Raw genomic sequence first — 16,101 nt, forward strand, 5'->3', positions numbered from 1 at the left:
ATTATTTAGCAAAAAAGCAATCTGTTTTTACAAATGATTTCCAGGAAAGTGTGCCACAATAGATGTAGTTAACCCGAAAGTTTAATTTGTTTGCCTCTATGCAAATAACTAGTTGCCACCTGGCTAGTCCCTTCAGATTTGTCAACCCTAATTTGACTCTTACCGGCAACAGGGGACCAAAATAACCCATTTTCAAGGACATTTTAATTGCGGTGTACATATGTTGTCAGTGTGAAATCTGTCAGTGGTTGCAAAGGGAACACTGAAAGTCTGGAGGATGTCCATCATGTCGTAATAAGAACTATGCATCTGCCTGCCACAGTTACATGACTCATGAAACATTTCTAAGCACTTACAGTGTGTACTGAAGTGTAATAGAAGTCATAAGCCAGCATTTATCAACCAGCAGTCAGGGCAGCAATGTGTCAAGACGAAAAAGCATCATTCTTGTTATAGCTCTCCAAACAAACCAAAGCACCTGAAATACAATAATTATGGTAAACACTGCCATTTTTACACTCCTTTCTATAAATTTTTTTCCTAAATGTAGGGTCACATGTGTGGAATTTTGCTGCATATTTGCTGTTGCATATTTTCCTACCCATTGTAGACAATGGGTAGCAAAATCAGCTGCAGAAAATATGCAGCAAAATACGGCACGTATAAACCTACCCTTAATGAAAGTATACTTTAACACTAAGAATAAGGGTAGGGTCATATAAGCCATATTTTGTTGCTGCATATTTTCCTAGCCACTGAAGTCAATGGGTAGCAAAATCAGCTGCAGAAAATATGCAGCAAAGTACACAGGAAAAAACGGAACATGGGACCCTACCCTAAATGTGTTCAAAAGCCTAGTACCTCCTCAAATAAAATGTATGATATCCAATGTTAGTGAATAATCTATAAGTGTTGAAAAGGTATGCCAGAGTTCAGACAAAAAAAGTTAAAGAAGGCTGCAGAGACATTACACACAGTAACAGTTCTACAGTTTCTAGTGAGGCAACTGAGCATGTGCGACCAGAAAATTAAAGTTGAACTACAGTAGGCAACAGTAAACTGCGGAAAACATTTATTTTTACTATATCTTAAGAGTTTTTACTTTGTACAATATACTTTCGAAAGGAGTCATGTTTTGTATACAGGAATTCTCATTAAATGTTCCCATAGGGAGCAGGTGGTTTTTGCTTTATTTTCTAACAGATGTCTGTCAGCTGCCGATTCCCCTGTCCCTAGGCTCTATTCACAAGGCACTGTCCAAGTTAAAACTGGTTGCCTGCTTAGTACAGCCGCAGTTAATATGTTCTATTACAGTTTAAGATATACTTAAGTCCCCTGCTTGGGATTAACTTCTAGTATAGAGTGGGGAGAGGCTGACAAACCATCAACTAACCAATAGATGTAATGTTACATACACCTCGGAAAATACATGGACTTACCAGATTCCGGACTTGCAGAGTTGGAGTAACCATTAGCTGTAGATGTCAAGGAGTAGGAGCTGGCTTGATACACATGATCTGGAACTGTCCAAAACTGAGGAGATATTGGAATGGGGTGGTGGAACCGATAGAAAGCGTGATCCCATTGATAAGCATATTAGGGTGTACATCACTACTTAAAGTCCAAGAAAAGACAGAATTGGCTATCCTAAGAATGCTATATATGGCTCCTAGAGTGATCGACGCACACTGGAAAGACATAAAGCCCCCTAAAATTACTGAGTTTAACCAAAAAATGAGCGGTAACATGGTAATGGAAAGCTATGTATATCAGAAAGAAAATACTGTACTGATAAAAAAAAATTTTTTGAAGCTGTTTGGAATAAGTGGTAAGAATACCTAAAAAATAATAATAATTGTTTGGAATTAGTAATTGAGGAATTAGGGGCCATGTCAACTTCGCTATTATTTGGGAGAGGGGGAGATGGTTTTAGAAAGGGAGGATGTGGGGGATAGGGCGATAGGATGAGATGTTTTTGTACTAGAAAATGTAATGTTTTTTTTTTTTTTTGCTATGCAAAAACAATAAAAAATACAATTAGCTCACAGTCAGGATGTGGCAGCAAGGGCCATGTATTCATAAAAGAACACACGAAATAGAGACTGGCAAGTGACCCAGAAAGTGCTGGAATAGAATATGTGGTGGGTGAGGGAAATACTACTTCAATTCATCTACAATATTTTGAGCTGTTTTTAAGAACCCCTTTAAGGGCAAGGTCACATGGGCGCATTCGCAGCTGATGTGCTGACGGCAGTCAAAAGAGGGACTGTAAAGTGGGCTCCTGGCTGCGGCCGGGTAGTTCTGTGTGTTTGCTAGTAGCAGTGATTTTTACAGCAGGAAATCCGCCACTACAGATGGACATACAGTGCGGCCGTGAGCTTGCTCTTCAGTCCCACTGTGACTGCCATTGGCGCATCCACAGCGTGAAATATGCTGCGGATGCACCCCGTGTGACCCTGCCATAAGGATTGGTTTCCACACAGGTTTTTTTTTACTGCCATTTTTTGTAAAACTGCCACTGCAGGTTTTGAGCCAAAGTCAAAAGTTGGTCCATGAGCAAGGAGAAGTATAAATCCTTCCTTTATATTTCCCATTCCTTTTGAATCCACCTCTGGCTTTGGCTCAAAAACTGCAGTGGCAGTTTTACCAAAAAAAATGCCAGAAAAAAACCTGTGTGGAAACCAATCATACAGGAGCTAACCTTTGGAACATTTTTAGCAGTTACTATTGTATTGTTTTATTCTTTTATATATTTATGCTATTTGGTGCTCCCTAAATTTGTAGGCTTGTGAGCATGACTCCCTGGGTCACCTCTTGCCACAGTATTACATTCTAAGGGTAGGGTCACACACAGCACATCTGCAATGTATCTGATGCTGCGGATGCGCTGGTGGCAGTCACAGAGTAAGCTCCCTGTAGCTCTGTGTATCCGCCCATAGTGGCGGATTTAGCCAGCAGTCATGAGCGGACATGCAGAGCTACTTGGTCGCAGCAGAGAGCTCTCTCTGTGACTGCCAGCAGTGCATTTGCAGCATCAATTATGCTATGCGGGTGCGCTGTGTGTGACCCTACCCTAACTGAAACTAGTTTAAATCTCTCATTTAAATCTCCATTGCCACACATGGTAATTGATAGTTTCCTATGGAAGCAGGATATTGTTTGCAATATCATTTGTAACTAATACTGAACATAAAGAACCAAAAAAACTGCAGCACTCCGTTCCTTCAGGTGAATCAGTGCGGGGTTTATTCATCTTGTGTTACTACTAAGCAGCTACATTTCGGCTGTCTCACATAGCCATTATCAAAGGCTAGATAGTGGCTGTGAGACAGCAGAAACATAGCTGTTTAGAAGTAACACAAGATGAATAAAGCCCTGCAGTGATTCTTCTTAAGGAACGGAGTGCTGCTGATTTTTTGGTTCTTTGTATACTGGAGGGCCTCTAACCCAGGCTATAATAGCCTGCACTCGGACAATTATAGTGGTTGTGCTGTTTCTGTGAAGTGTAATACTGTACATAGATTTTTTGGTCCACTGACTAACCAAATGCAACATTCTCTTACACTAGAATATCATTGGATTTGCATTGCTTTTGGATGACAGCCATGAAACAAATCATACAACAGCAAAGTGTGTGCATTAGGGAGATTAAAAATGTTAATTATTTTCTTGAAGCCTCGCACTGTATATTCAATAACCAGGAACGGAATACCAGGTATTATGAAGATGAGAAATGAAAGGGGTGATAAAAGCCTAGTCACTGGGGGTCCGCTAATGTGACCCCCAATAATCATTAGGATGGGGTTACCTGGCCCTAATTTCTTAATGCATTTTTCACAGATGTTGAATGGAGCAGTGGGATAAAAGCTTGACCTCGGCTACATTCAGTTATTCAGGAACAGCCTGGGCAAGCTGTTGAATTGGACACCAAAATACCACGTCATAACTTACAGTACTTACTGAGTGAGCATACATATTAATTTCAATGGGCAGTGTAGATAATAGAAAGATATTACTGCAGCACTCCGATATAGATGGTGAAAAACGGTGAAATTTATTCCATCCAAATGGGTGCAACCATTGCACATATTTGGATAGAATAAATTTCACCCTTTTTCACCATCCATATCGGAGTGCTGCAGTAATATCTTTCTATTATCTACAGTGCCTATGACCTGGTTTTGCGGCTGCTTGCACCCATTCACCTCCTTCATTCAGGAGTGCTGCTCTACATCGTTTGGGTTTCAATGGGCAGAGAGAAATAAGCCACTGACATAGAATTCCATGACTGGGAACTTGTCATACTGCCCTCATACATACTTATCCATAATAAAATTGGAACCAAGAAGGAAAAGTTGTAGGATTATGGAAACCACAGGATTGGTCTGAAAAGGACTGGTTAAAGGGGTACTCTGCCCCTAGACATCTTATCCGTCACACCCCCTCCCATAGACTTGCATTGAGGGGGCGTGGCCGTGAAGTCACGAGCCTCCGGCACCTGACCCTCTAAACAAATGCCGGATGCAGCAGGGAGATCAGACATCTTTTCCCATATCCTTTCGATAGGGGATACGATGTCTAGGGGTGGTGTACCCCTTTAATAACATGCAAATAATGGCAAAATATAAACAAAATATTCAAAACGTCTTGATTTGTTCTGGATGGAGTAGGAGCGCCACATGCAGAAATACAAGGATATAAAAATAAGCTGAAAGCACTTGGACATGCAAATCAGATCATGGTCGGGAATTGCAAAAAGGAGCTGCCAGAAGCAGATCTTAATAATTTGGGTTCCCAAGTTCTTTCAACGTTGCAGATCATTCCTCCGACAACCAATAATAACCTCACCGTTCGCATGCCAATGAGTGCGAGTGCGTGGTACAAAACCTATAAACAACAAAAGGTCATCTTTACTGATGGCAACCTTTTTTTACCACCACATCACCTGGTAAAGATATTATATCAATAATGTCTTGGTGGTTTGGTGGTAGAATATTTTGTGTGATGGTCAACCTTCTTTTAATGAAAATTCTATAATATTTTTTATCAATGATTTGAAGTGCACTGAGGACAATTTATTATTTATGTTCTTCACACATCCTACTGAGATGGCTTATTGTGATGTCATCAGTTTTTATGCTGTCCAAAGTCAAACAACATAATACTGGTGTGGGCAGTGCAATGTCGGGACACAATGAATTACTCCGATACGCTCTGATAGGGTAGGAGACCAAGCAGGTCCTTTGCATGGGCCAAAGAACCAGGATTGTAACGGAACGGAGGCACTGAGTGTGACACTAAGTATTAGGTATAAAGTCTTATGGCTGCTCCCAGAGGGAGGATATCTAGGGTGATCCACTGCCAGATAAGACCACGTGGGAACCTGCAGCTCACAGACTAGGTGTGTTTTGTCTTCATGGACACAACTCCCAGGCTCCCTATCCGTAGGACAGGAAACCTGAACTGAGGTGCAAAGAGGAGTGTGCTTATTTTATATCGACGGCGGGTTTGCTCTACTCCTTTATATCAGCACTGTTACCACTTTGTGACTGACACACAGGTCCTAAGTGCATGCGCTGTTGATCTCTTTTATGGTGAACGGCGAGATGTCTCAGTGACAGCTTGCTCACTCTCTGTCTCTAGCACCACGCATGCTCGCTGAGTTGAAAAGCATTTGGAGAGACATCTCATCACACCATAGAAAAGATTAATGATGCATGGACTGAGGACCTGTGTGTCAATAACACAGTGGTCCCAGTTCTGACAAAGGAGAGAGGCGTAGCGGACCCAGGGCATTGAGGACCCCTAGCCACCCTTATCCAAATGTTGATGACTCTGGACAAAAAAAAAGTGCTTTTTAGGATAGCAAAGGTAGCCAAAAGGTATGGCAGCATTACACTACTAAGCTACTTTAACATTGTCAGGCCCAAGGCCTGATTATGGAAACATACATGTGTTTTATAATTGTATCTGTGTATAAACTAAGACCTGGGGGTGAGGGTCATTCAGAATGTGTGTTTGTGTATTTTATTGGGGGTCTGGCTGTTTGGTATCTCCATTGAAGTCATGCACTCTGGTCCCATCATATAATCAAACAGATAAGGGGTCAGGAAGAGAGATGCCCCACCTGGTGGGATCAGAGGGGAGGGGGGGAATGGAGTTTCCCTCCAAAGAAGCAGATAAGACTTAAATTGTTGGACTCAACTGTTGTTCAAGGCTGTGCCAAAAGCTGACAAGAGCTGGACTCTCACTGACAAGTATGGCTATACCATCATGCTGTAAGAACTGGGACCAATATTGTTTAATATCTTCATTAGTGATATTACAGAAGGTCTCGATGGTAAGGTTTGTCTTTTTGCTGATGACACAAAGATATGTAACAGGGTTGATGTTCCTGGAGGGATCCGCCAAATGGAAAAGGATTTAGGCAAACTAGAAGCATTGTCAGTCCTCTGGCAACTGAAATTTAATGTGGATAAGTGCAAGATAATGCACCTGGGGTGTAAAAACCCTCAGGCAGAATATAGATTATTTGACACAGCCCTGACCTCAGTATCTGAGGAGAGGGATTTAGGAGTAATTATTTCAGAAGAATTAAAGGTAGGAAGACAATGTAATAGAGCAGCAGTAAACGCTAGCAGAATACTTGGATGTATAGGGAGAGGTATAAGCAGTAGAAAGAGAGAAGTGCTCATGCCGCTGTACAGAACACTGGTTTGACCTCAATTGGAGTATTGTGCGCAGTACTGGAGGCCGTATCTCCAGAAGGATATAGATACTCTAGAGAGAGTTCAAAGAAGAGCTACTAAACTAGTACATGGATTGCAGGATAAAACGTACCAGGAAAGGTTAAAGGACCTTAACATGTATAGCTTGGAAGAAAGAAGAGACAGAGGGGATATGATAGAGACTTTAAATACATAAAGGGAATCAACATGGTAAAGGAGGAGAGCGTATTTAAAAGAAGAAAAACTACCACAAGAGGACATAGTTTTAAATTAGAGGGGCAAAGGTGTAAAAGTAATATCAGGAAGTATTACATTACTGAGAGAGTAGTGGATGCATGGAATAGCCTTCCTACAGAAGTGGCCGCTGCAAATACAGTGAAGGAGTTTAAACATGCATGGGATAAGCATAAGGCTATCCTTCATATAAGATAGGGCCAGGGACTATTCATAGTATTCAGATTATTGGGTAGACTAGATGGGCCAAATGGTTCTTATCTGCCGACACATTCTATGTTTCCAACTTCATCTTTTGTTTTCTGAACTTGCCTTGCTAAACTCTTTTATATATTTTTGTACTTGTATGTAATTTTTTTCTGTATTTTTATATAGTCAGCACTGTGATACCTTTTATCAGATTAAATGTTTAATTAATCAGCTCTGGTCTTTGATCTCTAAATATATGAGCTCACCTTTCTGAAGCCAGCTCTGGTGGAAACACGTTTATCTCAGGGTTAATTTGGTGACTTGCTGGGACTAGTAGTGGATACCCAGAAGTCTGGCAGCTTTAACCCTTGCACCATCGCACTCTTTCTAGCGTCTTAGCTGGACCGATAGGGTGTGATCGTGACAAACATACTGGGCAAGGTTTTAGTGGGTAAATTCTGCTGACAATTGCTCTTTAAGCTAGGATTAAGGGCCACGAGAGGCTAGAAACATGTTAGAGTAAACACTTCGTTTTCTACAAGTCTTTGTGAAAGCTCTTAGTATTTAACTGATTGTAGTAAAGAGAGAAGCTTTACATTTGGACATTCTACATAAAGTGCTGGATTGGTCTTCTTACAGGGATTTCCTGGCTTCCCAGTTTAAAAATACTGAGAATTACATAAAAATCCTCTACATACAAGGTCTGATAAGACCTTATTTTTTTAGAGCAGGGTTTTATTTTTTTTTAAATGTAAAGTTTAAAAACTTTTAATTTTTATTTTATTTTATACTGTTTAATCCCCAAAGGGGACTTTCACATGCAGTCATTAGATTGCATTTACTGTTCAATGCTATGCTATTGCGTAGGCTGCATCACTGTAGTGTCAATCTGGTGGAAGGGACCCTCCGCCGCCATTTTAGCTCATCCAACACCAGAAATCATGTTGTGAGGGTCCGATGAGCTCCACTGAGCTACCAGCATTTTTCACTGTGATCTGCATTGATTACGGCATCTAAAAGGGTTAATGATGGTAGTGGCGGGATCCCTGCTGTACATCATTAATGGTGAAGTTGTCCCTCATAGTCTATAAAGCATACGAAGCCCCTGCACTTGCTTGATAGGCATTCAACGATGATTTACACCCTTGCTGGCCCATACAGGGTTACTCCGATGGTGGAAAACATTTTTTTCTTTAAATCAACTAGTGCTAGAAAGTTTTTGTAAACAGTCTGAGCAAAGTGCTCTCTGCTGACACCTTTGTCTATGTCAGGAATTCTCCAGAGCAGGAGCAAATCCCCATAGCAAGCCTTTCCTACTCTGGACAGATCCTGACACAGACAGGTGTCAGCAGAAAGCACTGTTGTCAGACTGAAAATAACTTTTTCTGGAGCATACAGGAGCTTATAAGTACTGGAAGGGTTAATACTCCGGGATGTAAAAATTGTGTCTCAGACTGCCGTCAGTAAAAAAAAAAAAGGAAGGGGATACACACCTGCCGCCGCTCCCCCAGTAACCCGTTTTGGCCTCCTCTGCGATGCTCTTCCTGGTTGCTGGTGGTCGGCGAGTCATACTGCTCTCAGCCAATCACCAGCCGCAGCGAAGTCCCGTCTTGGCCGGCAATAGGCTGAGCGGCAGTGCCACTTTACAGCACAAGGGGGGAGATTCATCAAGACCTGTGCTGAGAAAAAGTAGAGCAGTTGCTCAAAGCAACCAGATTGCTTCTTTTATTTTTCAGAGGCCTTTTCAAAAATGAAAAACGCAATCTGATTGGATGCAACTGGTAAACTTTTTTCTGCACAAGTTTTGATGAATCTTTCTAAAAATACGTGCAAGTCAAAATATGGCCAGATTTTAGCATGTAAATGGACAAAAAAAAAAGTTAAAAGTGTATGTCAACTTTTATTCAATCTTTGACAATAAGGGTCTGACTGCTGATACCGCCAACCATTTAGGGTACGGTCCCACGTAGCACTTACGCAGTGCCGCCAGGTAGCCCTGTGCGTATGTGCATCGAAAAATTACACAGTGTATTTTCCACTGTGCAGCGTGAAATACACTGTGTAAGCGCTACGTGGGGCTGTACCCTAAAACAAAGGAACATAAGAAGGTTTTTTGTTATATTTTCTGCCAAAATACTGTGTGTGAATATGGGGAAAGTCCTGCCATTGCTTCGAAATACTGCGGTATAATATGTGACAGCAATAGTGTCTTGCACTATGGATAAAGCTGTGAATATGACTACACCAGAACAAGGTGTAGAACTATGAAATCCTGAACATATATATATATATATATATCCACGTTTAAATATAGATTATATACATGCAGTGGTGGATTTATTATAGACTGGCTGTACACAAAACTTTGACTCCCCCCAACCCCACATCATCCCAAATAAAACCAGTATACTAATAGCAACATTATCAATAATACCACTACACGCAGGACAAATAATATGTTACCTCATTATCATACAGTACCCCCACAGTGACCGAATAATGGAGATTTATCAAAACCTGTGTAGAGGAAGAGTAGTGCAGTTGCCCATAGCAACCAGATCGCTTATTTCATTTTGGACAGGACTCTAAAATTGAAAGAAGGAATCTGATTGGTTGCTATGGGCAACTGTACCACTTTTACTCTACACAGGTTCCCCATAGTCCCTATATACTGAATAAAACCCAGTATCACAAAGACCATTATTACCATTGATACATCTATACAGGGGACAAAAAATCTGTTACACCATGATCACATATTACTACCCTTTAATGACTGAATAATGCAGCCATACTGTTACTGTATACCAAACACTATATACAGACTACCATTATTCCCATATAGTGACCATACACTGCACAGGTAGTTTACTTTTATATACCTTCTGGCCTAGATGGCGGCTTCTTAACTGTACTTCTTAACTTACTGTACTTACTGTACTTCTTAACTTACTGTATTTCTACAGAATCTGTCAGACAAACATTTTAGGCTCTGCACTTTTCCGGCATCCTACACCTACAGTCACAGATGTAAATGTTGGCACCCCTGAAATTTTTCAATAAAATGAAGTATTTCTCACAGAAAAGGATTGCAGTAACACGTGTTGCTATACACGTTTATTCCCTTTGTGTGTATTAGAACTAAACCAAAAAAGGGAGGAAAAAAAAGCAAAAATTGGACATAATGTCACGCCGAACTCCAAAAATGGTCTTGACAAAATTATTGGCACCCTTAACTTAATATTTGGTTGTACACCCTTTGGAAAAAATAACTGACATCAGTCGCTTCCTATAACCATCAATAAGCTTCTTACACCTCTTAGCCGGAATGTTGGACCACTCTTCCTTTGCAAACTGCTCCAGGTCTCTCTTATTGGAAGGGCGCCTTTTCCCAACAGCAATTTTAAGATCTCTCCACAGATGTTCAATGGGATTTAGATCTGGACTTGTTGCTGGCCACTTCAGAACTCTCCAGCGCTTTGTTGCCATCCATTTCTGGGTGCTTTTTGACGTATGTTTGGGGTCATTGTCTTGCTGGAAGACCCAAGATCTCAGACGCAAACCCAGCTTTCTGACATTGGGCTGTACAGTGCGACGGAAAATTTGTTGGTAATCCTCAGATTTCATGATGCTTCTCACAAATCCAAGCACCCAGTGCTAGAGGCAGCAAGACAACCCAAAACATCATTGAATATCCACCATATTTCACTGTAGGTACTGTTCTTTTCGTTGTAGGCCTCATTCCGTTTTTGGTAAACAGTATAATGATGTGCTTTACCAAAAAGCTCTATCTTGGTCTCATCTGTCCACAAGACGTTTTGCCAGAAGGATTTTGGCTTACTCAAGTTTATTTTGACATAATGTAGTCTTGCTTTTTTATGTGGGGTCCTCCTGGGTCTCCTGCTATAGTGTTTCATTTCATTTAAAGGTCGACGGATAGTTCGAGCTGACACTGATGCTCCCTGAGCCTGCAGGACAGTTTGAATATCTTTGGAACTTGTTTGGGGCTGCTTATCCACAATCCAGACTATCCTGCATTGACACCTTTCATCAATTTTTCTCTTCCGTCCACACCCAGGGAGATTAGCTACAGTGCCATGGGTTGCAATCTTCTTGATAATATTGCACACTGTGGAAAAAGGCAAATCTAGATCTCTGGAGATGGACTTGTAACCTTGAGATTGTTGATATTTTTCCACAATTTTGGTTCTCAAGACAGTTCTCTTCTCCTTTTTCTGTTCTCCATGCTTAGTGTGGCACACACAGACAGGTGCTTTTAGGTGTGATTTTTATATTGCCCACACCTGTTACTTGCCCCATGTGAGCATCACATGCTTGAAACAATCTTATTTTTCCACAATTTTGAAAGGGTGGCAATAATTTTGTCCAGCCCATTTTTGGAGTTTGTGTGACATTATGTCCAATTTGCTTTTTTTCCTCCATTTTTTGGTTTAGTTACAATACACACAAAGGGAATAAACACGTGTATAGCAAAACATGTGTTACTGCAATCCTTTTCTGTAAGAAATACTTCATTTTCAAGAAAAACTTCAGGGGTGCCAACATTTATGGCCATGACTGTATACAAAATTAGGCACAGCACATATAAACACAAAAGTACACTTCCTTTTTAGGCAGGATTAAACAGCTCCATGGGGTCCACATTTTGTGTAGCCGCCAGCTTCACTTCTGCTCCCAGCTATAGCATTGTGCAGCCTGCAGCCTCCCCCCCCCCCCCCCTCCTCCCGAGCTGTGTACAGCAGGAGGCCGGGGAACTTACTGAGTGGTGGGGGAGGGCCCAGCAGAGAGTAGGGGGGCCTAGGAGAGAGGCCTGTACATCTTCTTGCCCATGTGTGGTGAACTGCTGAGCATAAAAGCATGTAGGCCCTGCAAAGTCCAGGCAGGGGGAGGAGAAGGGCCCCCATGATTTTCGCTCAGTAAAAAGAACAATCCCTACTGCTTTGCAAGGGGCTTGTTCGTTTTACTAACCTGCAGTGCGGGAGGAGAGTGACAGAGCCAAAAGCAGCAGGCCCCTGTATACAGTGCTCCAGGTCCAGGCACCTGACAGCAGTACTGTGTGTACTGCCCTGCTGGTGGCCCAGGATATAGATCTACTGGGCTAGGAAGACTGGGGTGATATCCCCTCCTGGTGTATATGTTTTTTTATGGGGGCATGATAAGGGAATCTACTGTCTATGTATTTTGTAATTAATAAATGCATGTGATTTTGCAGTGTTCGTTTGATTTTTGTATACATGGGTGGAAGGGAATTGTAGGTATAGTGCTCTCCCTGTGGTAACTGAGCCCCTTAGAGTCCCCTCTGTGGTACACCGATTCCATTCCAGGAAGAAGAAAAGAGCTGGAGTATACACACACAGTTACTTCCTCCCTTAGTTTTGAAGCCAACAACACATCACATCCTCTCCACTATGCCATGACACAATGCTGGTGCATTGACCATGCTTGTACTGTTCTGGGCTGAAGATGTACACAGAACACTACCATAGATGGCATGATAAAAGGGTTACCTATGCACTGGGTGTTTTCAAGGTGTTATGTGAGTAAACATAAAAAAAATGAAAAAAAAGAGCAGGACAGTTATAAATGGGTTACTCTAAGCACTGAGCTGGGAAATGATTTACACAGTGCACTGCTACAAATAGCATGTGGGGGGAAAATGGGTTACTGGTTCATTGGCTCTGTACTATGATCAGAAAGGAAATAAACAGCATCAGCAAAGAAAGGAAAGGGTTAGTATCGAACTGTTGCAGAGATGAGAGAAAAGCCTTGATTTACCTTGCAGGGACAATGCAGATATTGCTGATATTCATAGATGCAGGTGTAAAGTCTCTCTTCCCAGCACAGCGCACATGCTAAGCCCTGCTCCCACTTCTACTTCCTGTAATGAATTTTGTTGAGGCTGCTACTAGAGACATTTTGGGACCTCACAACAGAAAATGGACATCAGATTGATGTTTCATCAGGGTTAATAGTTATGTTAAGTTGAAACTGTGACCATTTGAAAGCATATTGTAGCTTGTTGACTATTTATCTTCATAGGTGATGAAAAGCCGATTGTTACCATTTTACTACAAAAACTTTGTTAAAAGTTGGGATTACCAGTTCCCGGGCCCAGCTTGATAAGTATGCAATCTATTTATTTTATTAAAGGAAAATGGTCATCCGTTTACCCGCACTATAACCCGATACACTGGGTTATAGTGCGGGTGAGCAGGAGACCGATACAAGGTCTTGGACTGCTATACCTACCTGCAGTCCAGAACCCCGATCCTCCTAAGGTCCCCCTCTTTCAGCGCTGACTTATGCTCTGGAGGCGGGCCTGCCGGCTGGATTTAAATATTCCTAAGCACTGGTCACGTGAGCGCTCTTGCCTACTGAGTGTGGGTGAACAGGTGACCGTTTTCCTTTAAAGGAAATCTGTCACCAGTGTCACCTGCAGTAACCTGTCAGTACAGGCAGATAGAGCAGGTGACACTGATGACAACGGTACTTACCTTGTCTCGTTCCGTGGGGGGTTCTCCGGTAATCTTGTCTGTTAAAGGGGTTATCCAGTATTTTTTTGTAAATACTTCTATTAAACAATCTTAATCCTTTCAGTACTTATGAGCTTCTGAAGTTAAGGTTGTTCTTTTCTGTCTAAGTGCTCTCTGATGACATGTCTCGTCTCGGGAAACGCCCAGTTTAGAAGCAAATTCCCATGGCAAACCTCTTTTAAACTGGGTGGTTCCCGAGACAGGTGTCATCAGAGAGAACCATGTCGCCCTCCATCGCTGTCGCCGCGTCCCCGTGGTGTCTCCGACGCTCCGGACGTCTCTGCTTCCCCGGGATCCTCGCTCCCCGTCATCACGTCACTACGCACGCACTCCACTCTTATTGGATGACAGGACGGCGTGCGCGTGACGTGATGACGATGAAGGAGAGCGCCGGCGATGGAGGGGATCGTAAAGAGGACACTTCAGAGCCCCGAGGACCGGTAGGAGACCATCCCCGCAGCACACAGGGCACTGTAAACGGCTATCCGGCGGCAGCTGAAGCAGTCAGCGCTGCCGGATAGCCGTTTATGCGATGGCCCCGACATACAAAAGCATCGTATGTTGATGCTGCCTTCAACATGTGATGGCCTCTGAGAGGCCATCGCATGTTGAAATTATCATAGGTCGGGATGTCACTGTAATTTACAAATCTGTTTATCTTTCTGGCGCCAGTTGATATATAAAAAAAAAAAAAGTTTTTCCCTGGAATACCCCTTTAAGCTTTAACTCTGGCCCTGCTTGGGGCACAGGCGGAGCTTAGTGACGTCGCCGCTGCTGTTCTCTAGCAGCGGGACCAAGCAGGGAGCAGCAGCGGTGACTAAGCTCTGCCCATGCCACAAGCTGCTGGGTCTCGCAGCAGTGGTGACGTCACTAAGCTCCGCCCGTGCCCCAAGCCAGGCCGGAGCTGAAGCTGAACGTATAAGATTACCAGAGATCCCACGGAACGGGACAAGGTAAGTACCGATGTCATCAATGTCAACTGCACTTTCATTACTGACAGGTTAGTGCAGGTGACATTGGTGACAGATTCCCTTTAAGCACTATAATTTCTGGGCATTTAAGGAACATGTGAAAATAGACACTATATTGTCATGGAAGGACTATTTAATTTTGATGTTCTTCTTCCATATCGTCAGTTTGAAAAAGTTCCACAGTATGACTGGAAAAGGCAGTGCTTAGGATGTTTGGTCCTGGCTGGGAGATGTGGTATGACTAAAACGGACCCCCACCAAAACTAAGCCTAACCCCTTTCAACAGAATAAACAACATATTGAGGAAGTTGGAGGGAGAGAATATTTCTTTCACTGCCAGACATCTGCAAATGGTTTGTTTGAAGAGCTTTCTTTTTTATATTATCGTGTGCCTTCAAAATAAAATTAGTATCCTAGAGATATCACTAAATATACCCTTGTCTGTAAATTCAATGTTAATGAAAAAAGGAGTGTGGTAAATCATACAAATATAATGAAAATACAGCCATTTCTGCTTACCTCTAACATAGGCCTAGCACTGTCATGTATAGACAAGACATGAGTAATGTTATTCTTCTGTAGCTGTTCAATATCCCGAGCATCTGAAGGAAGGGACAGAAAGAAAGGTCATTTTCAGCCAAATGAAAAAACAAAAAAACATTCTTGGATTTTGTATCATTGCTCTAGGCCTAAGGCTCAAGCAGGATATTCTAAAATTAGGACTCAGATTAGAGAAATGACCTAGTAAATGGGTTACCTACGATAAAAAATAAGACTGTATTCTGACTTAGATTTATTAATACAGAACATTAAGGAATTTATTTACAGGCATGTTGTGACTGACAATCCCATGTTGGCAAAATAAAAAGGAAACAAATCTGTATGTTAATATACCATTGTCACAATTGTATTCTTTACATTTCACAGTTATATATGTATTTGTCCTTTCTCAGATGTAATCTGATGAGTAGGAGATTCCCCTCTAACAATTTTCCCTGGTATGATTTAATAAAAGAAGAATTTTTATTTAAATGAGCTAGTGCCATGGAGTTTGCTTTCTATATTGAAAAAAAAGATACTTCCTATCTATTTACATATCTGCTAAAATATATTTAGAAAAAGGAGTATTCCCATCTAAAGAAGTTGTCCCCTATGCACACAATAGTGGATAACAAGCTGATTGGTGGGGGTCCAACCTCTGATCTTGGCACCGGTAATGAATGGTGTGCACCAGGCATGTGCAGCCAGCACTCTATTCATTCTTTATGGGGCAGCCAAACAATGAAGAGCACTGAGCTCTGAAATATTCAGAGGCCTATTGGACAAGGAATGGAGCATCGGCCATGTATGTGCGGTGTGCATCATCTAGTTGGTGAACAATCGTGTACCTGTTCTCAGGTCCAGGGGTTGGACCCCACTGATTAG

At 42.0% G+C, this 16,101-nt stretch overlaps 1 protein-coding gene across 2 annotated transcripts in view; it reads right to left on the minus strand.

Annotated features, from left to right (window-relative positions):
- The window catches only part of DUSP22 (dual specificity phosphatase 22), an 81,170-nt gene that overhangs the window by 29,089 nt on the left and 35,980 nt on the right, over window positions 1-16,101 (minus strand). For both annotated transcript variants that reach the window (XM_056521046.1, XM_056521047.1), the window contains exon 3: window positions 15,196-15,278. In XM_056521046.1, the coding sequence (XP_056377021.1) occupies window positions 15,196-15,278 (83 nt within the window). The remainder of the gene's footprint in view (window positions 1-15,195; window positions 15,279-16,101) is intronic.

Source organism: Hyla sarda, chromosome 5, assembly GCF_029499605.1.
Source record: "Hyla sarda isolate aHylSar1 chromosome 5, aHylSar1.hap1, whole genome shotgun sequence".
Classification (NCBI taxonomy): Eukaryota; Metazoa; Chordata; class Amphibia; order Anura; family Hylidae; genus Hyla; species Hyla sarda.